At 33.4% G+C, this 26,115-nt stretch overlaps 3 protein-coding genes across 3 annotated transcripts in view; 2 read left to right on the top strand and 1 right to left on the bottom strand.

Moving 5' to 3' along the window:
* Window positions 3,279-4,988, top strand: LOC104761496. Its single transcript, XM_010484584.2, has 3 exons — window positions 3,279-3,817; window positions 4,530-4,607; window positions 4,734-4,988. The coding sequence occupies exons 1-3, from the start codon at window positions 3,497-3,499 to the stop codon at window positions 4,839-4,841; spliced, it is 507 nt and encodes a 168-aa protein (XP_010482886.1). The 5' UTR covers window positions 3,279-3,496; the 3' UTR covers window positions 4,842-4,988.
* Window positions 20,927-24,802, top strand: LOC104761495 (TBC1 domain family member 15-like). Its single transcript, XM_019240391.1, has 12 exons — window positions 20,927-21,346; window positions 21,856-21,951; window positions 22,122-22,225; window positions 22,319-22,458; window positions 22,550-22,642; window positions 22,739-22,861; window positions 22,948-23,036; window positions 23,139-23,244; window positions 23,328-23,425; window positions 23,535-23,801; window positions 23,892-23,975; window positions 24,058-24,802. The coding sequence occupies exons 1-10, from the start codon at window positions 21,257-21,259 to the stop codon at window positions 23,781-23,783; spliced, it is 1,188 nt and encodes a 395-aa protein (XP_019095936.1). The 5' UTR covers window positions 20,927-21,256; the 3' UTR covers window positions 23,784-23,801; window positions 23,892-23,975; window positions 24,058-24,802.
* LOC104763460 (thiamine thiazole synthase, chloroplastic) overlaps window positions 24,721-26,115 on the bottom strand; it is a 2,658-nt gene continuing 1,263 nt past the window's right edge. The window contains exons 2-4 of the mRNA XM_019240392.1: window positions 25,804-26,054; window positions 25,189-25,677; window positions 24,721-25,094 (exon numbers count right to left, since the gene is read on the bottom strand). Coding sequence (XP_019095937.1) covers window positions 24,933-25,094; window positions 25,189-25,677; window positions 25,804-26,054 — 902 coding nt within the window. The 3' untranslated portion in view covers window positions 24,721-24,932. The remainder of the gene's footprint in view (window positions 25,095-25,188; window positions 25,678-25,803; window positions 26,055-26,115) is intronic.

The raw sequence follows: 26,115 nt of genomic DNA, 5'->3' as shown, positions 1-26,115 counted from the left end.
CAGCGTTTGCGGGAGGTAGCGGGAGAACCAATCAACACCTAAAAATAAATAAACTAACCACAATCTTGAAAGACCAAAATTCTTACCACTTGATTACAGTACGTTCCACCCAAAATTTAGGCCATAAAAATGCTGTTTTCTATTTCAGTTTTTACATCCTTTCTTTATTAAAACGGAAGTACACGACTTCAAATCGGTAGACTTTATATTTTTAATAAATGGTTACAAATAGGTTATACATAGGTTATAAATTATTTCATATATTAATTGGTTACATCAAAATATTGGGTGCAACTATAATTGGGGATATTCCAAATCCATATATTAATTAGTTACACCTAAATATTGGGTACACAACCTTAATTGGGGATCTTCGAAATTAATAATTAATATATTAATAGTAACAAATAAAATCATGGATATTCCAAACTGTATTTCTGTAAGATTTAGTCATATATCTCGTTTTTTCAAAGATCTTTAAACATAATAATACAAATTTATATTTCACAGATTTTATTGATAGACCACATCGTTAACCAAATTATTAAAGGGATAGACCAGATCATATTCTGAAATTAAAAATAAAATCTTAATCAGAATTTTCGAAATTTTGTATAAAATAAATTTAACCAGTGTTATAGCACGGTTACTTATCCAGAATCATTAACAATATAAAATTTACAAAATAGATATCTTTTTTGAAGCCATTATATTTAGCATATGATTTTATTGCATAATGTTTTATCCAAAAAAACTTTTAAAAACAATCACATAAATTTCAACCCGTGCTCTAGCACGGGTCTTAATCTAGTTTGGTATTAATTAAACCGGCTTCATTCGTGTATGGATTTACAATTTATATGATAATAAATTAATAATATATCGTCTTTTATTTACCATAAACATATACCTTTTTTTTTTGGATTATAGTTCTTGTGTGAAGATTGTAAAATTCTATATATTTTTGAATCTTTTTTTTTGGGGTCAAATTTAATAGTTATCTTATGATCCTAAAGCTTAAGATATAGATATATAATCAATAAAAAGAAAACTAATAGCTCACATGCACACACAAAAAAAATAGGAAAGAACTCACAGAGACAATGAAGATTGCAAAAACAAAAGGCAAAACACAAAAAAACAACTAAGATGTCAATTAATGTCGGGTGAAAGTAGGACTTATGGTCATTTTGCACAAAATTTCTTTAAAGTTTAGGTTCGTAACTTCATACATTCAACATTCACATATAGGCTCTCACATCAATATGTTTCCCTCTTAATCAAAAAAATTATTTTGTTTGGAAGTTAATGAATGCGTGGTTCGCCGAAATAAATTGAAATTTAGTATCAATATATATATGGTCTACGCATAAGTTTAACTTCATCAGCATGACAGCCTTCGATATTCTTCTCTTCAATCATGAGCCATGCTCCTCAAGTTATTAAACAATACATTAATATTATTATATAAAAAATAATATGCGTCTACTAGTACCATACAAATAATTAGTTTAGTAGTACACATATAGGTTAATTATTAGGTTTATTTTTGGATAATGTGAAACCGGCGCATTTACTCGTTGATTTATTCGTAATCCAGAAGTTAGTAAATTGATTATTCAATATTTCAATTCTGTGTTTCTTAGGACCAGCCAAGTGGATAGATAAGAGAACAATTTAAATAGGAATCTAATGATGTTTCAGTCCACTCTAATCATTAATTAATCAAGAAAGAGTGAAAATACGACGTCATCAAAAAAATTTGTCATACTTCTTCCATTTTCAGTTTTTTAAAAGGTTAAAATATGTTTTAACCAAAATATCGATTTACATTTTCAACGTAAAAGGGGATCTAAATTATTAATTTTAAATGTATAGAAAAAATAAACTTTGAATTTAAAAACTATAAAAGAAATTATAATATATTTTATTAATTTGTGTAAAAAGTGTAAAAAGACACTTTCCGTAAACACAAAAACATAATATTATAAAAGACTATATGTTGCAATAAATTAACACATATATAGCATTATCAGTTTATATATAAATGTTATTCCAGAAGAGAATGATATAAAATTATTATATTTTAAATGAAATTAAAATTTTGTTCAACCAAAAAAATGTTTATATAATATAATATATATTACTTTTTTGGCAAATCAAATATATACTGATATCACAAACAAAATACAAAACTTTCAAACAAGTCATTATAGACAAGTCGATACAAAACATTTCAAACACTGTATAATGTATAACTTTAGAATCAAAATTACTTTAACTCAAATTGGAAATAGTATTTCGAAGATTAAAATTAGAGAAACTAGAGCTTTAAAATTTCTTTTACACATAATTATATGTTTTAATTTCCTTCGATACATATACAAGAATTAAACGTGTTAATACGAAATCTAAAGTTTTATGTGCCACGCTTGGAGTATTCATTTTTGTGCTACTTTTGAAACATCTCCAAAGTTTTAATTGATATCTTGTAAAATTTATGCTAAATATATTGATTATTGACATTACCCAAATAAGTAGTTTACATGTTAGAAGTTAAATCCTGCTCCTCATTTTCCATTTCATATTACAGTGTTTATATGGAGCAGAATTTGACACATCTTTTCCTTCAGTCCTCACATAGGAATTTATGTAACATTATTTATATAATATGGGTACCGGCGTAGCTTTTGTTTTAGCTATATATGTTACTATGTATATACCTATATAATACTTATATATTATATAGTTAGGGGATAATGCACCAAACGATTATTCGATAGAGATTATAAAGTAATCATAGAGTAGTTCGAGGGAAAATACATGTCCAAAAACTTGGAACCTAAAACTGAACACTTTTAATATATATGTGTATATATACAACTATATAGCCGTGATTAACATATTACAAATATTTAATCACGAAATTAAATTTCGACATCGTTTTGTATTTAATTTTGTTTATATTTTGACTATTCATAAGAAAATTTACGAAACACTAATCTAGTTTATTGATGTTACAACATTTTTGATAATTCAATACTATTCATAAAATTTTCATAAATGAAACTTGAACTTTCTAATTAAATATTTTTTTTTAAAATAAAAATTCATATTTATGCTTTAATTTAGAATCACAGTATTAAACATTTAAACTGGATTGAACATTTCAAACCAACTTTTATTACAACCAAATAAAGAAAAGAACAGATAGAGCGACCCCACAAACCAAGATTCCAAGCCAACATTCCCCATCATTGACAGCAAAATAAAATTAATTTATAAGAAAAAAAATTATATATAATAATTTGATTAATTCATTCAATACTTCACTAAGCTTATTAAAAACATATATTTCTCAAAAACTCTGCTATGTATATAATACACCCTCGCGCATGTTTCATCTGTTGCCACCAAATTGCAAACCAACTAACCACACAAAGAAAACTCTTTTCTTCTTCTTTTTTATTTTTTCGTTTTCTCTTCCGAATTTTTCATGGAGAGATCAATGAACAATGGTTTCATTATGAGCAAACATGAAACAACGGCGTTTTCAGGCGACCAAACTCCGGAGGAAAGCAGCTGGACTATGTACTTTGAGGATTTCTTCGAGGCTTCTTCAAGCATAGTGCACGTCGGAGATTGCAGCTCTTCCTCCATCTCCGACGCAGCGTCGTGCGTGGACACTAAGAAGACCATCCACGTGTCTAAGCAAGAAGGATCTAAGAACATCAAGGGGACAAGAAATAGAGAGATTCCTTTTGGTCGTCATCATGATCTTGAAGACACTGCCTCTTCACCTTCTCATAGCCCTAACGTCAGTCTCTCTCTCTCTCTCTCTCTCTCTCTCTCATTCTCTCTACGAATATATGAATACGATTTTAACAACCAAATGGTGATAATTTAGTGATTTTCGCCGCGTTGATCAACACAAAAGATCGAGTTTACTATTCACAATTATGCGGTAAAAACAAAAAACCTTGACGATCGTGGAAACACTACGTATTAGAATTTAGAACACAACACTTTAATGGAAAATTTAAGAACCATATTTAGTTATAGCATTATATATTCATTTACGTACCTTTGAACAATATTTAGTTATAGCGTGACTTTAGATATTCTTTCCCTCCTATTAGTTTTGCAAAAACACTCGATCGACTGTTTATTTATAATCCATGATACATATATAATTATAATATCTTATCTATTCATTTTCTGATTATGGGGACATTGGAATGATAAGGTTAATTAGACGTCAATGATAAGGGAATCCTTTCTTTTTTTCTTTTCTCTTTTTGCCAAGAGAAACGACCAATTTTTAAATATTTTGTGTTTTGACTCATAATTGAATTATACTTTTAAAAAATAAAAACAACAACAACTTGATGCAACTATCTGTTCCATTTCTTAAGTTCCTATTTGACATCAAAGTATATAATAATCAACTTTAAGAAGTCAAATGTGCCTAACTAATTTCCGCTATTAATAATTAACAGTTTGTGATTTTGTTTCTCTTCCTTTTATAGGTCTATAGCATGATGAACCACCTATTGGACAACAATACGAGACACGGGAGTTGCATCGTTGGTGATGACACAAATAATGTAAGAAACACCTTAACAAATATTTCAACGTTATATATCGCTAACGTTGGAGTTGATCAAGCACATATGTTATACGAATTATTTTCGATATCTAACGATAATTTACCATACGATAATTTTCAATAGGAGAAAAGAGAGAATGCGTTGCAAAACCAAGGTGGATTATCAGTAGCATTGGAGAAAAAGGGGCTTTGTTTAGTTCCTTTGTCAATGGTCACCAACTATCTTGGTTGATAAATGATTCATTCTTTTGGTGTCCAATATTTTTTTTCCTTTTAGAATATAAATATTTGGTAGATATTTTCAGTCATATATGTAATGTAACAGTTGAGATATGCTTGTGTAACAAATTACATATGGCAAGTGAGTTGTACGGGTGCATTCATATTTTCACTGGAATATATATATATATATATATATATATATATATATATGTATATTTCGATTATGAGTTATAATTCTTCACACAATCATTAAGAAAAGTCTCAAAAATGTTTTTATTTTATTTTGTCTCGCTGGCTATGCACCAAAGAATCAGTTTTCTATTTACCACATTCTTCGCAAATGTGGTAGTACTCACCTAACCGCCATAGCCCATAGGTCAGAAGATGACCGTGCATCTAGTTATATATTTTATTCTCCACACCAGAGTAAAAGCCACAACGCCAGAAAGCTAAAAACGAGATACAAACAAATACATAGGTCTGAAATTGTGATTGTGATTATGATTCACTAAATCTAGGGGTATATGACATGCTTTCTAGTTTCTACTATAAACTGCATTTCGAATTTTATATATGTAATATAAGATTTTCAATTTGGAAAGCGTTTACTCCTAACATGGATATGCATATAGTTTCTATATTGTTTTGGAAAGGTAATCATATTTACCTTTTCCCCCCTAAAAGGTCATCCTCCTTACTTGCTCTATAATTTACATCTTCTTTTCTTTGGGTATAAATGTTAAGTATAAATGTATAATTAACTTTTTTTTTTTGACATCATAATAGGAAGATATATCATTCGTTTGCCCCAAAAAAAAAAGAAAAGGAAGATATATCATTCACTAGTCGTATCTAAGTTTTCCATTTTTTGGTCATCACTAATATCGAAGCTAATTATTAATATAAACCTCATCGTTTTGATAGAGAATATGTAATATATTCTTCGGACTTCAATACGGAAAACCAAAACACAGAAATCAAAAGAGAAGGGATAAGGGAGAATGGAGGGCTGGGGGCCAGTGGTGCTTATAGGCTTTTTTGCAGTTTTTGCATTCTATTTATGTTTTTTCATCTATGTGTTTTACATCTATTGTACCACCAAAGACGATAATCCTTCATAATCTGTTTTCTAAAAACATAATTTTGTCTATGTAGTTTTTTTTTTCTTTTTTCTTTTCTCATCAATATTAATCTATCGTTCCATTATTTTTGTTCATATATCTAAAAGTAGTTCTTTTGGCCAAAGTTTGTATAGCCTTGGATCTAATTTTGTCGTTTGGCTGAAACGATGAACGTGACTTAAACCTCTCTAACGACTAATTAATGTCAGAGTTGTTGAAACAAAACAACTAACAACTTAACTCGACGAAAAATCTACGATGTGGTTTACATATGTGACCTTGATTAGTTTCTTCGAAAGTTTTCTAAACCTAATTTTCGTTATAAAAAAAAAACAAACCACATCGAAATATATAAACAGAAGATAAATTGAAGATAAACCAATTAGCCAAACCAAAATCGATTTTGGTATAACCAAACCAAAAATTACGTAATTATATATGGGATAATTGCATTTTGTATACCTTTATTTGGCCTTGAATGCAATAATAGACCCATATTTGATATTTGAGAAACATAATCACTAAAGGTACTGAAATTACAGTTGAATCCTTTACGACCAAACAAAAAACACAAGCCGAAATGACAGATGTAACCCGGAGGAAGTCTGCAATAGATTTATTTAAGGTAGATTACAAATTGAGTATATGTGAAGACATAACGGTGGGTCTACTCCTTAATTATAGTTTAAATTTTAATTAAAAATTTTATAAAAAATAATTTGATAAACATATTGACCAAATAATAACCACATAGACTTCCTGCATTGTAATAAAATAGATTTACGTATAAACGATTCAAATTAAGGGAGGAAAGACTGATTAGGTTAAAATTATATGATTTAGGGTTTTGCTTAAGTAGATTTCTCTGTGGAATTTTCGTGGATGACTTTGTTGTGGCATCAACTATTAATATTATATTAATACCGATAATTTAACCAAACCGTTAGCTGAACCTAACCAGATAATTTAAAGATATATATACTTCTTTCTGTAGGTCAAACCTAGTTTCTTACGTGATATCTTTCTCTCTCCAAAATTTCTCTCTAAAAAATTTCCGAAATTGTGTTCTCGGAAATTCAGATTCTCAGACTTCTCTTTTCGAATCTCAAGAACATCTCAGATAAGTATTTCTTGGTTTATCGTTGGCGATTTGCTTTTGTGACGTTGTAGCTATTTTTGTTCGTAAATATATATGTTCTCATCGTTTTTTGTTCATTTTGCACACAGATATGGGGTTACACAGCTACACTCAGCCATTTTCTAGTTCTTTGCAAGTATGGAGTGAAGGTCCACCAGAAGTAAACTTTCTTGGCCTAACAGTTGGAATTCCTGACAAATGTTTCTGCGGAAGGGAAACCGTTATGAAATGTTCCACCACAGCCGACAATCCTGGAAGAATTTTCATTGGATGCAATAACCATGAGGTTGTTAGATTGTCTGGTGGTTTATTTGTTGTTATTATTTGAGTATATAATATTCTCATGGTTTATTTATTTCTATTGTATAGGATGGAGAGGACCATATTATGAAATGGTGGGATGAGGCTATTATGCAAGAACTTCAGGCAATGAGAGGTGGACTTGCTGACCAAAGGGATTCTATTACAGCCATCCTGGAAAATGAGGAAATGCTATGGGTTCAGCAGGAGCTAGACAAGGTGAAAGACCAGATGAAAGAATTACGTCTGTCAGTTCGTCGTGTAAGGGGGTGCTCGAGAATGTCTTAATCGCCGGTATAATATTCATCGTGGTATTAATCTCTTTGGTTTCGTAGATCTTTCAATTAAGTTCTAAAATATGTGAACCTTTCTTCATCGTGTCTGTTTGTTTGAATGGCATATTTATGTCTGTAATATGTGAACTTGCTTCAGTTTTTGTAATAGTTTGGTGACTTCGTTGATTTCAATTGAGTTGATAACTGTTTACATATTGTCAGAAAATTAAGATTATGAAGTCTACTCCTTAATCTGTGTAAAGAAGTCAGGCTTTGAAGTCTGCATATTGGTTTTCCTCGAGGCGACGGTTTGCCTTACTAATTAATTATATGTAACTGTTCATTGCAACCGCTTCGTCTCGTATATATAACCCAAATAGTGGGTCTTGCGATTATTTTAATACTGCAACCAAAAAAGTATCCATCATCTCTCATCTCTTTTCTCTTAAAAAATAGTACTTCATCCTAAGACAGAGAATTTGGTGAGTGTTCACGGACCGTATCAACGAAGTGATATTGATCTTTCAGTTTCATTGGAACGGTCAATATAAATCATCACAGCCCCGAGGAATTGGAGACTGTTCACGGATTGGGTAATAATAGAAACTTTCTCTATATCACTTCGTTTTAAATATAATTATAAGTGTAGAATTTTAACATTCACGGTTGGGTAATTATTAGAAAATTTCTATTGAACTTCATCGAAGTTAACGATGTATTAATTTTGTTGATTAGATAGATTTGGAAAGAAACGGGTTCATCACAGTTAAGTGAACATATATCTTAGAAACGGGTTCATCGAAGTCTACGATGTATTAATTTGGTTGATTAGATAGATTTCCACGTTAAAGTATGTTTCAGTTTCCCAGGAAGAAAACTCCTTGAGAAGTCTACTAGATCGTACATGTATTAATTTGGTTGATTAGATAAATTTTCAGGTTAAAGTATGTTTCAGTTTCCCAGGAAGAAAACTCCTTGAGAAGTCTACTAGATCGTACATGTATTAATTTGGTTGATTAGATAAATTTTCAGGTTAAAGTATGTTTCAGTTTCCCAGGAAGAAAACTCCTTGAGAAGTCTACTAGATCGTACATGTATTAATTTGATTTGATGGGCTTGCAGACGGTTCAGTTTCCCGTGGAGAAGTCTGCCAGAGAAGTCGTAAACATAATCATTACAAGGTATAAATTGATTTGACGTTAGTTGGCGGTAATTGGTTTACCGATAAACAGGATCTAGTTTTAAACGGATTCTTTATAATTTTCCGATACTATTTCGAGTAAAACGGTTTTGGTTTTATAAAATCAGGATTATTATAATTATGATAATTTTATACAACCTAAAAACTTAGATAACAATATTGTTATCTCTAACTCCGTCTTCATTTTCTTGTCAACTTTCCTCTTCCATTTATCTATTTCGATTATCATTAACAGTTGATTTTCCCATTACTTTTGTGTTAAACTTGAATCACTATCTTTCAGATTGTTTTTTTGACTTCCTACGCTTAACGTTTTTGTACTAGATCTCGCCGAACTCTGTGTTATCCAACCCCGCCGCTTCATCTTAACATCTTCGCCGCCGTTTCATATTCGATTAAATTGAAGGTTAACTTCTTTCAAATCGATTGTAGACTTCCTTTTCAATTCAAGACTAATCGTTTTTGTCTTCTTATATCTCAATCCCCCGCCAAACATAATCTTATTTTGCCTTATTTTGCAGAATGGAGGAGGCGAACAATCTAAAATTTCCTCGGAGGTTTTTCACGAAAGGAGAGGAGCCGTTGCCGTGTAAAAGCATCAGATATTACAGCAGCGATACGAAGCTGTTTGATGAACTGTATGAAGCTCTCGCAGAAGATGAATGGGAGGAGATTCGAGAGTCTCGACTGGGTGTCTTCTTACAGTTCAACCGTCTCAAATTCGAATGGGCTTCCAGACTGGTTCACTATATGCTCAGCTTTCAGCTAGTCTGTAACAAAAAGTACGAGATATGGAGTCTGGTTGGGTCTAACCCATTAAGATTTTCTTTAAATGAGTTTGAAGCCATCACTGGACTTAACTATGAAGATGTCGAGTCCTTGGAGCAACCACATATTGATGTTACATACGAGATGGAAGATTTTTGGGAGAAGCTTGGAGTCAGTTTAGACATCGGTCCGAGTATTTATCAACTCGTCGCAGCATGTAAGAACGCTGCCGAGTGGGATAGAGTTGATCGTATTAGGTTGGGTTATCTAGCCATCTATGCTAGGTTTATAGAAGCTAGAAAATCCTCAATGCCCACCCGTCTAAATATGGCTAGGCTAGTTATGGATTTAGATGCATTTAAAGATTATCCATGGGGAAGGGTTGCTTTCAAGAACCTCATCCATTTTGTGAAGAAGGTGGATACTAACAAGAGTTACCAATTAGACGGATTTGTCGAACCTCTGCAGATTTGGGTATATGAATCTATGCCGGATTTTGGTAAGGAATTTGGCGATTCGTTGCCTAATAAACCTACTCCACCGTTGCTTGCTTACCGCGGTTCCCGCGGTAGAAAATATGTCAAAGAGGGCATTCTAAGACATGTACGCATAACAGTATATTTACTATATTATATTTGTTTGATGTTGCTGTTGGATTTGAACAGTTATACTGTTTTATATCAATTGTAGACTCGTTTCAACCACTTCAAGACCATTGGTGGCATGAGTACCCCTGTTTGGGAAGATGATGAAGCATATGAAAATATTGCTAACATTATGAAAGCATTGACTGGGGATTTTGGTTGATGGAAGTGGGGGAGAGGCTTGTAGGAGACAAACGGTATTTATGCGTCCAACAATTCGAAGATGAAGGTGGAGGATAAGGGTGAGAAGAAGAGAGCCGATACATTTGATGAACCAAGTGGGAAGAGGCAATGTCCAGATACTTCAACTGCCTGGGATATCAATATCTTGGAATCCATTAAAGATGAGATCGACATCTGGGGAGCAGCTCTGGTTTATGAGATGAAAAAGGGATTCAGAAGTTGCGATTTGAGGTTTGACATGCTGAATAAGAAGGTGGAAAGCCTGGCTTCGGATTTTTCCAAAATGAAGGGAAATGTAACTGGTGCATCAAATGTCGATACCAATCCAAAGGAACAGAATGCTCCTGAAGCTACTGCTGAAGAGGAAGAACCTAACACTCAATAAACCACGGATATGGTTAGTTCTGAACACATTTGAAAATTCCTACTACGATTCCTCACAAACATAATACCAGGGACAAGGCGAAGAAAAGATAGACTTATAGAGGTTGTCAACTTCTCAGACTTCTAATCAAGTGTATTTGTTAGACTTCATTATGTGAAGTCGACTTCAACTTTATGTTGCCTTTGATTTGTCAAATTCGAGACTCTTAAACATATGTCAGATATGGCAGATTTAATTTTATTTGTTTACATCAATGATCATGTAGTCTTTATATCGGAATTTGCAGAAACTGAACCCTTCTCCATCTGTGACCCGTACGGATAAGAAGGTAACAAAAGAGGGTAGCCCTGATTTATCTGACACTGATTCATACCCACCTCTATTCCTTCGCACAGAAATCCCAACAGCAGCTGACTACACTGCCAGGGCTAAGAAGCAACAACCACGGGTTGAAGCTGCTATGCTTGCGGCATAGGGCAAGGCTGAAAGGGTTAAGAGATTGGCGTCAAGTCAGCGTTCTCCATTCGTTGGTGATAACACAGCCAAAACTTTCATGGGTAGTAAGTCAAATACGTCAGCATATAATCCTTTTGTTAAAGCAGACAAGGAGAAGAAGAAGGTTTTGCTTGACTTCTTAAAGGAAGATCCGTAAGTATACTACATTTTATGTTATGTTGCAAAATTATACGTTTTGAAAATCTTGGGTCATATACGTTTCCAAACCATTCTTCATCCACATGACGTAGAGGAACAAGGTTCCAGACAAATCCCGATGTTGTCTTTGGTGGTACGAACTGCAGACAAGAACATTGTGGCTTAGAGATTCGGTAAGTCTACTTGTAAACTTCTTGTACTCATTTATGTTGACAGTCTTCAATACTATTTAACTGTGTTTTAAAATCCATGTGATTATCCAACATGTGGATGCAGGTTTGAATCTACTGAGACATCGATACACATCACATCCTGAGAGGTTTAGATCGGATAGAATTGCCTTCCTAGATGCCATGTTCACTCATATGTGGTCGACGAAGTATTTTGACTTTGAAAAATCTGAGTCGAATCCTGATGGGTCTGGTAAACTTCTGCCGGTCGGTGCCTTCAGTTACCACGCAGGTGAGTATCCACCGTATGCCCAGTCTAACAAACAGTGGGGTCTGGAAGTGGACGATTTGTACGCGCCATTAAACGTTAAATCTGAGCATTGGGTTGCCTTGTGGATATCGATTCCAATGAGACACATCGTTATCTGGGACAACATTCCCAGTTGTTCTTCCGATGATGAGCATGCGACTGCAGTTCACCCGATAGCTGTGATGGTTCTGTATGTGCTGCGGGAGTTAGCTAGTCATGACCACAAACCGATGTACCCGTACGAGAAGTTCACCCACAAGCGAATCACAACGGCAGTGTCTCTGAATAAGAAGACAGGTGACTGTGGTGTTTTCACATTAAAGTACATAGAATGTCATGCTCTCGGGCTGCCATTTCCTTCTACATTGTGCGACGCAAACATCCCATGGATAAGGGAGAAGCTAGCTTGTGACTTATTTCATGAGATTGAGTGTCGTGGACCAAATGAGTCAAATTACATCGACGATTTTGGGCTATATGATCCTCCCCCAATTCGAGACTAACTAAGAACTTATTTCTTTCTAAATTTGTATGTCTTATGTATGACTTATTAGGATAATGTTTTGTTTCTGTTGGGGGATCTTGTTATTTTGTGGGTTGGATATATTATTAATTAACTCGGATGTTGGGCGGTATCCATATATTTTTTGTGGGATCCTCCTTATTAACCTCTATATAAACGAATTACCATTCTTGTATTCGTAATTATCTATTTTCACTAAAACAGTGGTTCATCCTTATGTCCACAATTAAAGCCAAGGCTGCTACATAGTTTCAACAATGCCAGCAAAGTGTCAAATTTAGAAACTATTCCTATTAAAAATCAATTTTTATTAAAAATTTGATAAAATAATACATATTATCTGTTTAATTGTACATTTGTCTATTCCTCATTAGTTAGTTATTAAAATATTAATTATTTGTAGTCTCTGTTAAACAATAGCGTAACGCGAAAGCATACTAGACATCTTTATGAAGTTAACTTATAGACTTCGAATGAATATTGTTGTTCAATCGAAATTAGAACTTTCATTTTGGTAGTTAAATTTTTTGGTTAACTCTGATGATAGGCTGCTACCTATATTGTGGGATCTTTTTATTAATATAATGTAAAAGGATTAATGAAAATGTACTCGTAATTATCTCTTTTACTAAAACAAAGGTTCATCCTTCTGCTGTCTGACCTAATGTCGAGGCATCTACAGTGTTTCAATAAATGCCACCAAAGTGCCTTTTTACCTGCTATCCCTACGATACTCACTCTACATTGTTGTCGAAACCCGAGAAGCAACGTAAAATAATATAAAATGTGACAGATTTATAAACTTTATAGGGGAATGTGTCATTTTCAAATCTTAGTAAAAATTAATAAAATAATACAGAAAGAGATTACACCAAAAAAAAAGAGAGAGAAAGAGGAGAGAACCGAAAACGTTTCTTCTTTTTTTTTTCCTTTTTTCTTGGTCGCCTCTGTTTATTTTTACACTTGTCTGGTCCTCATTAGTTACTATTAAAATATTAATAACTTGTAGTTTTCACTAAGCAATAGCGTACAACGAAAACCAAGTAGACATATTACTGAAGTTAACTTATATATTTCTAATGGATATTGGTAAAAATGGACTTGTAGAGTTGACCAATAGAAATAGAAATATATATTCATTATTCATGTAGAAATGTAGAGTTGACAACTAGAAAAATAGAAATAGGTAGAAAATAAAAATTTTAAATACAAATAGGAGTTTGGGCGATGCAACTAATCGTTGAGACGGACATTAAGTTTGCCCCAATCAATAGGAGGAGGAACCTTACACTGTTTGACATCAGCTTCTGCAACCTCTCTCATCTCCTATAACCTCTTGTGCTCTCCCTCTAAGTCGAGAAGTTGTTGACCCAATATTTGATTCAGTTGAGATAGTTGAGCGTCGATCAGATCCACTTTATGCACAATGGCGGTGGCCTCTTCCTTCTTCTTCATGTGATCTCTCATCATACGAAGAATTGCTTTGAAGCGATCCTTCGTCTCTTCTTCAACCACGACTCTCGTCCTCTCAAACGCTACTTTCATGGCATCGATTACTTCCTCTTCCCTCTCGAAATCAGAACTGCTTCTCTTACGCTTACTGGAACTCTCTCCGGCCATAGCTCGTAACCAACTTATTATCTTGTTATCGAAGAAGGAGATGCAATAGATTGAGTAGAAATTGAGAGGATATTTATAGATCCAATGATCGAAGAAGAAGATGAAGAGATGGGAATGATACAATGAATGTAGATAAATCGAAAGGGTACAACAAATGTATAGATAGCGAAAGGGTACAACGAATTTAGAGATATCAAAAGGGTACAACGAATGTAGACTTGAAACAATAGCATACATAGAAAGCTTAATAGACATCTGAATGAAGTTAAATTAGAGATGTTGTACACATCCCAAGACACATTGCGATGACAACAATGAAACCTATCCAAGAGATAACCATGACTTGTCGGTGCATTTTTTCCCTTGCTGTCATAGCCTCACACTCAAACTGTTTCTTATCTTCCTCATATTTGTTAACCAAATGAGAGTTCACCAAACCATTAACAACTTATTTGTTCATTGCTCTTATAGATTTTTTAAGTACCTTGATTTCTTCTTTCTGCCGACGAATCTCGTCCCTCGACTCCAATAAGCTCCGCTTTTGCCATCCACTCGATGGTTCTTCGTCTGACCAACGAGAAAAGCCATGAATTGTGCACCTGAAGAAATTTCTTCCCGGATTTGCATCTGTCCATGATTTCACAAGTATCGTAGATCTACCACAGTGGTTGCAAATTGGACCAGAAATTTGTATTTGCGTATTTGTATCAGAATCTGACCCCAAAATTTGACTCATTATTCTCTATCTGATGCTATTTGATGAAGAAGAGAAGAAGTAGAATCCCTTTAAGAGAAATGATTGTCTGTAATAGATAATGTCGACTTGAACACGTGGAATATATCCGAAAATATTACAAAATACACATAAATAGTAACTTCTACTCTCCGTCTTCCAGTTGATTTCACGATGAAGGTAACTTCTACTCCCCGTCTTCAGCAACCTGAACAAGATCTAACAGTATAACTACCAAAAACAGCCACACAACATTATAAATAATCTGATTGAATTAATATTTAAATATTAATAACTTGTAGTCTCCACTAAGCAATAGCGTACAACGAAAGCCAAGTAGACATATTACTGAAGTTAACTTATATACTTCTAATGGATATTGAAAATAATGGACATGTAGAGTTGACCAATATAAATAGAAATATATATTCATTATTCATGTAGAAATGTAGAATTGACAACTAGAAAAATAGAAATAGGTAGAAAATAAAAATTTTAATACAAATAGGAGTTTGGGTGATGCAACTAATCGTCGAGACGGGCATCAAGTTTGCCCCAATCAATAGGAGGAGGCACCTTACACTGTTTGACATCAGCTTTTGCAACCTCTCTCATCTCCTCTAACCTCTTGTGCTCTGCCTCAAAGTCGACAAGTTGTTGACCCAATATTTGATTCAGTTGAGATAGTTGAGCGTCGATCAGATCCACTTAATGCACAAGGGCAGTGGCCTCTTCCTTCTTCTTCATGTGATCTCTCATCATACGAAGAATTGCTTTGAAGCGATCCTTCGTCTCTTCTTCAACCATGACCCTCATCCTCTCAAACGCTTCTTTCATGGCATCGATTACTTCCTCTTCCGACTCGAAATCGGAACTGCTTCTCTTACGCTTACTGGAACTCTCTCCGGCCATAGCTCGTGAACCAACTTATTATCTTGTTATCGAAGAAGGAGATGCAATAGATTGAGTGGATATTGACAGGTATTTGCGTCATTTACTTGAAAGAATAAGCAACAAGTTAAAATACCATAAACCCTAAACCCTAACCTCTAAACCCTAAACCCTAAACCCTAACCCCTAAACCCTAATAACCTAAGGAAAGCAAAAAGTATAAAATTTTATCATCGTCAAAATATACATAGGCAATTACATAACCGATATAACACGTACGAACTAAAAAGTCAAAAAAATTCTTTATAAATTTCCAATTAAAGACCATTTCAATTATACAGACTTTAGAGATAAATCCAACGGTTTGACTTCCTAAATAAGTCTAATTTAATAACCTAACTGCCTATGAAAACCAAAAACTTGATTTCTCCATATGTATAATACATAATCATTTCAAAAACATACAGAAGCAAGTACATACCATATGTCAAAGAGTACAGCAAGAAAATCTTTAAAATTATTCACCAACTTGTTGCAAATTGGTTTTCAAATTTTGAGGACTTCATGTTAATGTCAACATTGTATACATAGACAAGCCTCTATACAGAGACTACTTGTGACGTCTATTACTTGTGGTCTATTTTCGCAATTACAATTTATTAAAGCAGACACCTTTTGAAGTCTACTATGATTGTTGACTTTTTTTGTTGTCTTTCTTTGTTAATTTTTGGGTCAGTTATGCAACTGAAAACATAAAAAAGAGTAGACTTCTTTGAAAGTTTCAAAAAGTTAACTTCGACTACAGTCTACACTAGTTATTTTTGCAATTGACCAAACCATTGACTTTGTAGTAGACTTCTATCTAACAAGTAGACTTCGTAAATCCGTCAACTATAAAAGTTAGACTTCGTTGTGGTTAGTTTTGCAATTGACCAAGTTTGACTTTCGACAATTAGACTACCTACGAAGTCTCCGGAAATGGTGACTTTGTTTGCAGTCTGTCCTGGTCATTTTTGGAGTTGACCAATATTTTAATTTTTTCACTAGTAGACTTCTTTTCTAGTCAACTTGGTAATTTTTTATAAATAATATTATGGTCAATACTTTTATATTTTGGTCAATTGCAAAACTAACCACTATAAAAGTCTACTACCTTTTTCATACGAAGACTTCGTCTGACAGTCTGGACTAAAAAGTCAATAATTTGGTCAATTGCAAAAATACACTTTAGTAGACTGCAAAAGAAAGTATCCGTTAGAAATACTATAATGCAGTCTAAGCCATATTTTTTTGTTTTCAAATGAAATTAAGGAGACTGACATTTTAGTATACGGGTTCAAAACTCGATAAACTTTAAATTGCAAAACTAACCAAATAGTAGACTTTACATTATATTATGATGGTTCGACTAACAAATGAAGTCTAATTTCAACAAAAACACAAAGAAAATCACGAAATCTACTGGAAAATAACCTTACGGTGGTTGTTCGCAATGTCAAACACCAAGGACGTCGTCTTAAGTCACCACGGAAGAAACCCAACGCCAACTTAATCACTATCCAAGAATCATGATATATAACAAGATAAATGTTTTCTAGGATTAAAATGGATAGGAGATTGAAGAAAATGAAGTTCTCTTAGCATTGATTGTTATTTAAGCTTACAAATTCAGGTTGTTGAAGCATTTAGAGCTTCAAATTTGGTTTTTCATGGTTGTTGGAAAATTGATGGCGATGGTACAACCGTAAATAAAATAAGAATATGAGGATATGGATGTAATAAACATTTTCGCAAGAAATTCAAATAAATCAGAAATAATGGCATTTTTGTGAATACAATGAATGTACAAGGATTTAATAGAGAGAAAGTGGCAAATGTTGGAGAGAAAAAAAAAAGGGTCTAACATTGCAATTGACTCAAGTTTGTAGTCTACTAGATATTCACCCGCGGTACACCGCGATGCTATTTTTTCATAAAAATAAATAATTTGTTTTATAGATTAACTATATATAACTAATGTTTAATTTGTATTTTTTTTAAATGTACAACCTTACAAATATAGATATATTAGTTAGTATAGAAATTAGAAAGTATTTTGTTTGAGGTTTATTGTTTTATATTATTGTATAAGTGTATAACATACAATTAAATAAGTAGTGATTTATAGAAGGAATATACTGTGTGTTTTTTTTTTTTGATTTACAGATAGTAATATTTTTATTATTTTAAATTGTTTATGTACAGGATAATTTTGTATTGTAGTTTTGTATGTTTTATATATAAAGAATCAATTAACTTTAATATATATAGTTTTGTTGTGAAATGCAAATAAAAGTTGTTAACAGTTATTTGTTGGAATTGACATGAATTCCACATTGTTTTTCTTTTAATAACCAAAGGTTATTAAAATGGACCCAAGATGTGTGTACATAATTTGTTTAGAAAATATTTCTATGGAAAAAATATTATTTTGTAAAATTGAAAACTTAATATTAATTAAATTTATTATAAAATTAATATTTAATGTTAAAGGGAGTGGTTCCTATTGTTTTGGAAATTTTATTAGGATGAGAAATCTTGTTTCCAAAAATTGAATTTAATATTAATAAATTAAATGAAAAATAAATTAATAATTAATGCTAATGGCATGCTTGTAAATAGGTTACAACTCTAGGATTTATTTGCTAAATGTCTCCAAAAATGTATATATAGATTTTTGCAAGTGTCCCTATATATATATGCTTTGACAGTTCATTTTTAATATGAATTTTCTTTACAAAACACTATTCTAGTTTATTGGTGTTACAACATTTTAATGATTCAATACAATTTTTTTTAGATATACTTTAAGTAATATCAATTAATATTAATAGATAATTTAAAGTTATACATAACAGAGCTCAATAAATAAGATAATTTTATTTTATTATTTATAAAAATAATATCTGAACTAATTAATTAATATTCTAAGATCAAATATTATATATATTTCAAATATAATATATTTTTCTCAAAGGACCAAAAATAGTATTTCAAATCTAAACAATATAAAATATTATCTTGTGACCAAAAAAAAACTGTGAATCAATAACAAAAAAAAGCATATGAGAAACAGATCTATTTATCTAGCAATTTTCAATTAGAGAGAGAGGGTCTCTCATTTGAGAAACAACATATCTATTTATCTAGCAATTTTCAATTAATATATGTTTTTAGTTTTAGTTTATTTTTAAGACGTCTTTCTTATTGACAGATAGGACTTGAGACTCCAATAGAAGTGCTTTAAAAGCCACAACGTGAGAAATCTAAGTACGAGATACAAACTAAATACATAGGTCTGAATTTTTTCTAAAGAGAATTGTTAGACTGTTTTTTGTTTTGTTTTTTCTTATGGGAGGAACAAGGAAATATTGTTGCTTCACATAAACGTTTGCTAATACAGGGTGTTTTACATAATTTGTGTAAAATTTACAAATCCTATATTATCCAATATTAGATTTTAAAAAGTCTATTAAAATCCACTGTTATTAAACAGATGATTTAATCTACTGTTATTCAAAATAATTTATGCATTTGGATTTTAATAAGTTTTAAGGATTTATGAGGATTTTAGAGGATTTGAGAAGATTTGTTTAGTTAAAAATACAGAAATCTAAATCTCATGGTTTTAGGTGGCATTTGAAAGAATTATACCATAAATCATATCAATTTCCATAAAATTTATCAAAACTCCAAATTTATTAAATCTCATAAAATTTTCCAAAACTATGGTTTCAATACACCTCCTAAGTTTTTGTGTATGATGTTAACATTAGTTTAGAGTTTAGACTAGAAATCATTAGTAAATAATACTACAATAGCTAAGCTATTTCAACAGTCTTCCTTATGTTTATCTTTCATCTTTGGATTGCTGCTAACTATTACCGCCTCACCGGCTTTCTGTTTTCTTAGCCTGCCATATAAATAATCGTTTTCAATTATGATGATACATATATGACATGCTTTCTACTATAAACAATATTGAATTTTGTATATTTAATATACGATTCTCAATTTTGGAAAGCATTTTAAACCTAACATGGCATGTTTAAGATACGCATATATATTGGATATACGTGTTTAAGATAAGCATTTAAACCTTAGTTTTTTTTTTGGGTCCTAAAAGGTCAATATCCTTTTACTCGCTCAATAATTTACCATTTCTTTATATTCAATTAGCTAATTGTATCAACGTTTTCCATTTTTGTTTTGGTCATCAAAGTTTTCCATTAACTGTTTTGGAAGCTAATAATTAACTTATATAAGACCTCTTCTTCTTGATTGAATATACTCTATTTTTTCAGCTTTCAATACAAACAAAGATTATAATCGAGAAGAATGGAGGGCCTGTCGCTACTGGTGTTAATAGCCTACTTTTCCGGTTTTGCAGTTTTTATAGGCTTCGCCATCGTAGTGTTTTACGCGTATTTTACAAGAGACAAATAATGATCTTTCATAGTCGGTGATTATACGTCAATTCGACTATGTCTATCTAAGATATACTTTTTATTGTTTTCTAATAAACATAATGTAATCTATGTCGGTTTCTGTTTTTCTTTCTCATCAATAACATAGTTTGTTCCATTACTTTATTTATAAATAATAATCGTTTTTTTGGCCTTTAAGTTTTTATATAGCATTACACAGTAGTATAACTTTGTCGTTTGGCTCAAACGATGAGTGGTTTGAATAAACAAACCTCTATAACGACTGATGCCGAAGCCAGAATCTGTTGAACACGTCAAAAACAAGGACCAAATCAAATCGACGAAAAAACTAAGATGTGGTTTATGTGATCTGATCAGTTCAGTTTTCTAAACCTTCTTTTCTAGGGTTTTGTAGAATTAACCAAGGTATAACCAAACCAAGATTAACATTCACACAATATCGTTAAGAACGGTCATGGGTTTGGGCCATTAACACCCCACCGTACGTCAACAAACTCATCGCTATCTCTCTCTTGAAAACTCGTTTACTAAAAACGGGAGATAGAGATAATTAAAAAAGACAGATCAGCGAGCTTTGTTTGACCTCTCTTAATTAATCACCATCAAAAAAAAATCATAGCTTTCTCCATAAACCACACAATTTTTTAAAAAATATGTAAAACGAAACCTAGTTGATGATTAGATTAGATTAGATTAGTAGTAAAAAAAAACAATTGCAAAACCAAAAAAGAAAAGTTCTTGTCTTTGTTGATCTTTTCTTTTTAATCCGATTCCAAAACTGGACCCTCCTCTTAAGATCTCTCTATTTGTTTTTTTCTTTCTTCTCCAAAATCGATAAAGAACTTAAAAGAAAGAATTGATCTTTTGAGAGGGTGCCAGTTTTTTGCTTCTTTTGTTGTTCATCTTCTCCAATCTTTGTTTGTAGTAGAAAAAAAAAACCCATTCTTTTGTTTACTTTCTCTATCCTTTTCGTTTGATTATCCCGGGAAAGTTTGCATTTTTAACTGAAAAAATTGACATAAATGTGGGGAGCTTTCGCAGAACCAGCAGATTCTTATTACCAGATTCGTCCTGAGTGCACTGATGTCCCCAATACCAAATTCAAGATCAAAGTATGTTCCTTTTTCTCTGTCCAGCATTTGTATTCGTTCTCTGTTTCATCTATGAGATTGTTTCATTCTCTTCCCTTGTTATTCGCATCCAATGAACTTCTCAGGTAAATTGTAGCATTGGGTTGTTATCTATTATATGAGAGCATTTACTAGTTTTTGTTTTTTTTAAGGCTTGGGGAAGCTAATGACATGTTTATGTCTTTTGATGCTGACTAAATTGATTAGGGATTATTGATCTTTTTAGATTTGATATTCTTATGGGTTGTCTTTTAGACAAATGCAGATTCCTCCTTTTGGAATTGGGCCGTTGTTCTGATGTGATTAAAACAAGAGAAGAAAGCAGTACTAGTTACGGTTTAACGAGTTGGGTTACATCAATGCTATGACTTGCTTTAGAGTTCATGTTTAAAGTTTCACATATCTAACACTGATGAGGTTTTAGAGAATGGCAGAGTCTCTCGATTAGCTGACATTACCTGTCAATTTTTTCTTAATTATGTTTTGTGCAGCCTGGTAAAACTTTGAGTGTAAGAAAATGGCAAGCTGCATTTACAACAGAAGGGTTCCTTGATATTGGCAAAACTCTAAATCGTATCCAACGAGGGGTAAGTCTCAAGACACTGTTTCCTGATTTTTGTTGTTCTGTATATGCAAAAATTACTTATATATATTCCTGATATTTAGTCCATATGTACCACGGTTTGCTCATATACGGTATCAGATTGCGTTTTCTTACCATTTCCAGTCCTGTTGTTTGCATTCTTGACTGGTCTAGGGAATCCATCCATCGATTAGAGGAGAAGTCTGGGAATTCTTACTTGGTTGTTATGATCCAAAGAGCTCATTTGAAGAAAGAGAGCAAATCAGACAACGTAGAAGGTGATTTTTCACACTCATACAAACAGTGAACTAGTTCTATCAAAATCCTATTTACCTTGAATTCTCTTGGCTGCTATATATATTTCCTTTCAGATTGCAGTATGCTTCATGGAAAGAGGAATGTAAACAAATGTTTCCTGTTATCGGAAGTGGTGGATTTATTACCGCACCTGTAATTACCAACAAGGGTGAACCCATTAACGATCCTCTTGTACTACAAGAAACAAATTTAGGTAAATTTTTTTGCTTAAAGAAATATTAGTCAGTAGATCATCAGTTCGTACTAGAAATTTTAAGCATCTTGATTGTTAAGTATTATCCCAGGTGCGAATGGTGCGGATTTCTTCAAAGAGCTTGCAAGCCGCGGACCTTTGGACAAGAAAGTTATTCAATGGTTGCTAACACTTCACCAGATAGGTCTGTTATCACATGTCTTTGGTCACAAAAAGAAAGTACTTTTGAGAGAGATGATTCAATATCATTCAGTTTACTTGCGTAAACTCTTCTTTTCAGGTCTTGATGTAAACCGCACAGATAGGACTTTGGTATTTTATGAGAAAAAGGAGAATTTGTCTAAGCTCTGGGATATTCTAGCTCTCTACGCCTGGATAGACAACGACGTTGGTTATTGCCAAGGTAAGCAGTTAAATTCAGAGAAAGAACAGGTGTCTCCTTTGTTCAAGCCCTGAAAAGTTGATCTATTTACTGTGTCTTCTGACCAGGTATGAGTGATCTTTGTTCCCCTATGATTATGCTTCTTGAAGATGAAGCTGATGCTTTTTGGTGTTTCGAACGATTGATGCGTCGATTGGTACACTCTACTTCAATGGTTTTGTGTTCATATATGTTTGTCTTTACTCTCTAGTCAGATAATGTGAAAAGGTCTTTTCTTCTTTTTTCTTGAACTTGAAAGCGAGGAAACTTTCGGGACACGGGGAGATCAGTTGGAGTCGAAGCACAGCTTACTCATTTGGCTTCAATCACTCAGATTATTGACCCTAAGCTTCACCATCACTTAGGTAACTATTAAAGCTTTTCTCACCTCACTTTTAACGTTGAGCAAGAGAGATCTTGATAGAAAATTATGGATCTTGAAATGCAGAGAAATTGGGTGGTGGTGACTATCTCTTTGCGATTCGAATGATCATGGTTCAGTTCCGAAGAGAATTCTCTTTTTGCGACTCCTTGTACCTTTGGGAGGTAACGTTTCTTGTTTTCTCTTTATAAACTATAAAACTCAGAGACATTGTTCTTTGACCACAAACTACTAAAGACTGATACTTATTTGGGGGGTTATTTCATTGATCAGATGATGTGGGCATTAGAGTATGATCCAGAAATGTATTCTCTATATGAGGAGCCTCAGTTCGAGGGAGAGAGAACTATTGAAGGTTCCTCCAAAGGTAAACCAAAGTCGATAAACCAATGCGGGAAGTACGAGAGAGAGAACATGAAGAACGGAGGGAAAAGCGCAGAAGGTCCTTTGCCTATTTCGGTTTTCTTAGTGGCTAGTGTTTTGAAAGACAAGAGTTCTAAGCTTATGACAGAAGCTCGATGACTCGATGATGTTGTAAAGGTAAATAATGCAGAGAGATATCACCGGCTTATGATAGCAGCTTTTTTTAATCTTCCGAGCATTCCTCATCGATCCTTGTGTTTTGCACAGATCTTAAACGACATAACCGGGAACTTGGATGCAAAGAAAGCCTGTACTGGTGCAATGAAACTTCACAAGAAATATCTAAAAAAGGTTTGCTTCTACTGAGAAACTCTTATGATCTTCTTCAGCTATCTTTTATGTCTTTCTGATTGTTCTGTTTTTGTAATCGCAGCAGGCAAAGAAATAGCACTGGAGAAGATTTGTGAGTAGTAGCGTTTTTGTATGTTGTTGTTATACATATTTGAGGTAACTCACAAAATTCGGCGACAAAAAGTGACTGGTCAGAGATTTAACGATTCATTGGGTGGCAAAGCATTCTGAAGAAAAGAAACCATGGACCTTAACTTACACAACAACTTACTCGTAAAAACTGTTGATATAAATCCATGTTGTAATCTTTGTTTCCACAAAAAAAAAAAAAAAAATTATCATCGATTCCTTTCTAAACTTATCGTTCCACTTGTATAAGCCGGATTATATATGTAAATAAGGATGGAGTATTTGAATTACAGGTCAGACATATGAATATGTTCATAAAAGAATTGTAAACTTCTTTTTTTTTCTCCTATTTTATATGGTTTTCCTCTGTTCTCTGAACATCTAAAAGTATAAACTCTTTATTCACTCATCAGCAGAGAAACTAGAGAGACATTGGACAGCTCTATCTATACATAACTACCACATAAATTTAGCCCTCAAAAGATGAATCATATGTCCTGCAATGAGAGAAGCCATTCTAAATAATCTTAAGATTTGAAACCTAGCATTCAGACATAATTTGAATAGCTACAAAACAGAACATGCCAACAACATCTAGAAAGCTGCTTGTAAGAAGGAGAAGAACGAGAACATACGCATTACGAATGAGCGGATAAGATATTTTACATAGAAGAAACACATCTCACTGAGAAGAGAAACAAAAACACCAGAGAAAGTTCAAGACATAAATAGTCAACGCTTAAACACCTAAACTCCTTTATTGCACTCCTTCAAACATACGAAGGGTCAAGGGAAATTTTCTGAAGTTAAAAAAAGAACCCTTTTGTCTTACGCATCTACGGTTTCGGCTGAATCGGCTGCGGCTAAGACCAGCTCTGGGCTTAGGTTTCCGACGAGAGTTCCATCAATAGCATTTGGTAGTCCCAAAGCCTTAAGAGCAAGCTGTCCAGCCTTTTGTCCCGAGATCATCATAGCACCAAAGGTTGGTCCCTATACATCACAACAGATTCACTCAGGACATGATATTAATTAAATGGCTATCGAATAAATAGATTGGTCCAGGAAATTGAAAAAAAAAACTCACCATTCTTGGTGAGCCATCGATCTCAGCAACTTCCATACCGGTAACAATCATACCAGGAACAACCTCTCTGGTCAATCTCACAATAGCGTCTTCAGCAGTGTTCATGTCCAAAGCCTTCATCCCAGGAACATGATCAATCATCCCAATGCTCCTCAACCTCTTGACACCAGTGGCTCCAAACGGACCATCATGTCCACATGAGCTAACCACAATCTTGGCCTCCATAACGTTCGGGTCCATGCAAGACTGGGAGTCGTGGTTCTGAGCTACAAGAGCCCAGTTAGTTACCACACCACCAACTCTGTTTCCTTTCACGATCAGATCCTCAGCAGCCACGGCGTTGAAGAGCTTCACGTTAGGACGAGCCAAAAGCTTGCTCATGATGGTAGATGTGAACAGAGCAGCGTGCTTAACGACAACGTAGTTGTCTTGCTCATCGTAAGCAACACCAATCTCGTCAAGGAACAAGTGAGCTGGTTTGCGAACAATCTACCATAAAACACACAATCAAATCCCAAAAGATAAAAACCCTAACCCTAAATTAAGAACAATCTAAACCTAATTCTCAACTGAAACAGAATAAGATCTGACATGCAAACTAATAAAAGATCTTACCATGGCGGAGAAAAGCTGACCGCCGAGCCAAGCACCACCACCAGGACTAACAGATTGCTCAATGATAGCAACCTGAACATTAGGGTTCTTACTGATCTCATAAGCACAAGACAAACCAGCAGATCCAGCACCAACGACGACGACGTCAGTCTCAGCGTAAGTAATCATATCAGTCATGTACCTTCTCGTCATCTCACGAGACACGATCGACTCCTTGATCGGGTCGAAAGTGAAAGCGTTCAAATCGTAACCAGCGGTGCTGGCGCGAACGGAGACAGAGCCAGATCGTGGTTTAAGACCGATGGAGATAGG

Source organism: Camelina sativa, chromosome 18 (assembly GCF_000633955.1).
Source record: "Camelina sativa cultivar DH55 chromosome 18, Cs, whole genome shotgun sequence".
Classification (NCBI taxonomy): domain Eukaryota; kingdom Viridiplantae; phylum Streptophyta; class Magnoliopsida; order Brassicales; family Brassicaceae; genus Camelina; species Camelina sativa.
This window is presented reverse-complemented; position numbering and strand designations above follow the sequence as displayed.

Coding starts and splice junctions, on each gene's coding strand:
- LOC104761496 (XM_010484584.2), top strand. CDS start 3,497: ATGGAGAGATCAATGAACAATGGTTTCATTATGAGCAAACATGAAACA. Junction 3,818..4,529: donor CACCTTCTCATAGCCCTAAC/GTCAGTCTCTCT, acceptor TTCCTTTTATAG/GTCTATAGCATGATGAACCA. Junction 4,608..4,733: donor TTGGTGATGACACAAATAAT/GTAAGAAACACC, acceptor AATTTTCAATAG/GAGAAAAGAGAGAATGCGTT.
- LOC104761495 (XM_019240391.1), top strand. CDS start 21,257: ATGTGGGGAGCTTTCGCAGAACCAGCAGATTCTTATTACCAGATTCGT. Junction 23,245..23,327: donor TAAGCTTCACCATCACTTAG/GTAACTATTAAA, acceptor CTTGAAATGCAG/AGAAATTGGGTGGTGGTGAC. Junction 23,426..23,534: donor ACTCCTTGTACCTTTGGGAG/GTAACGTTTCTT, acceptor TTCATTGATCAG/ATGATGTGGGCATTAGAGTA.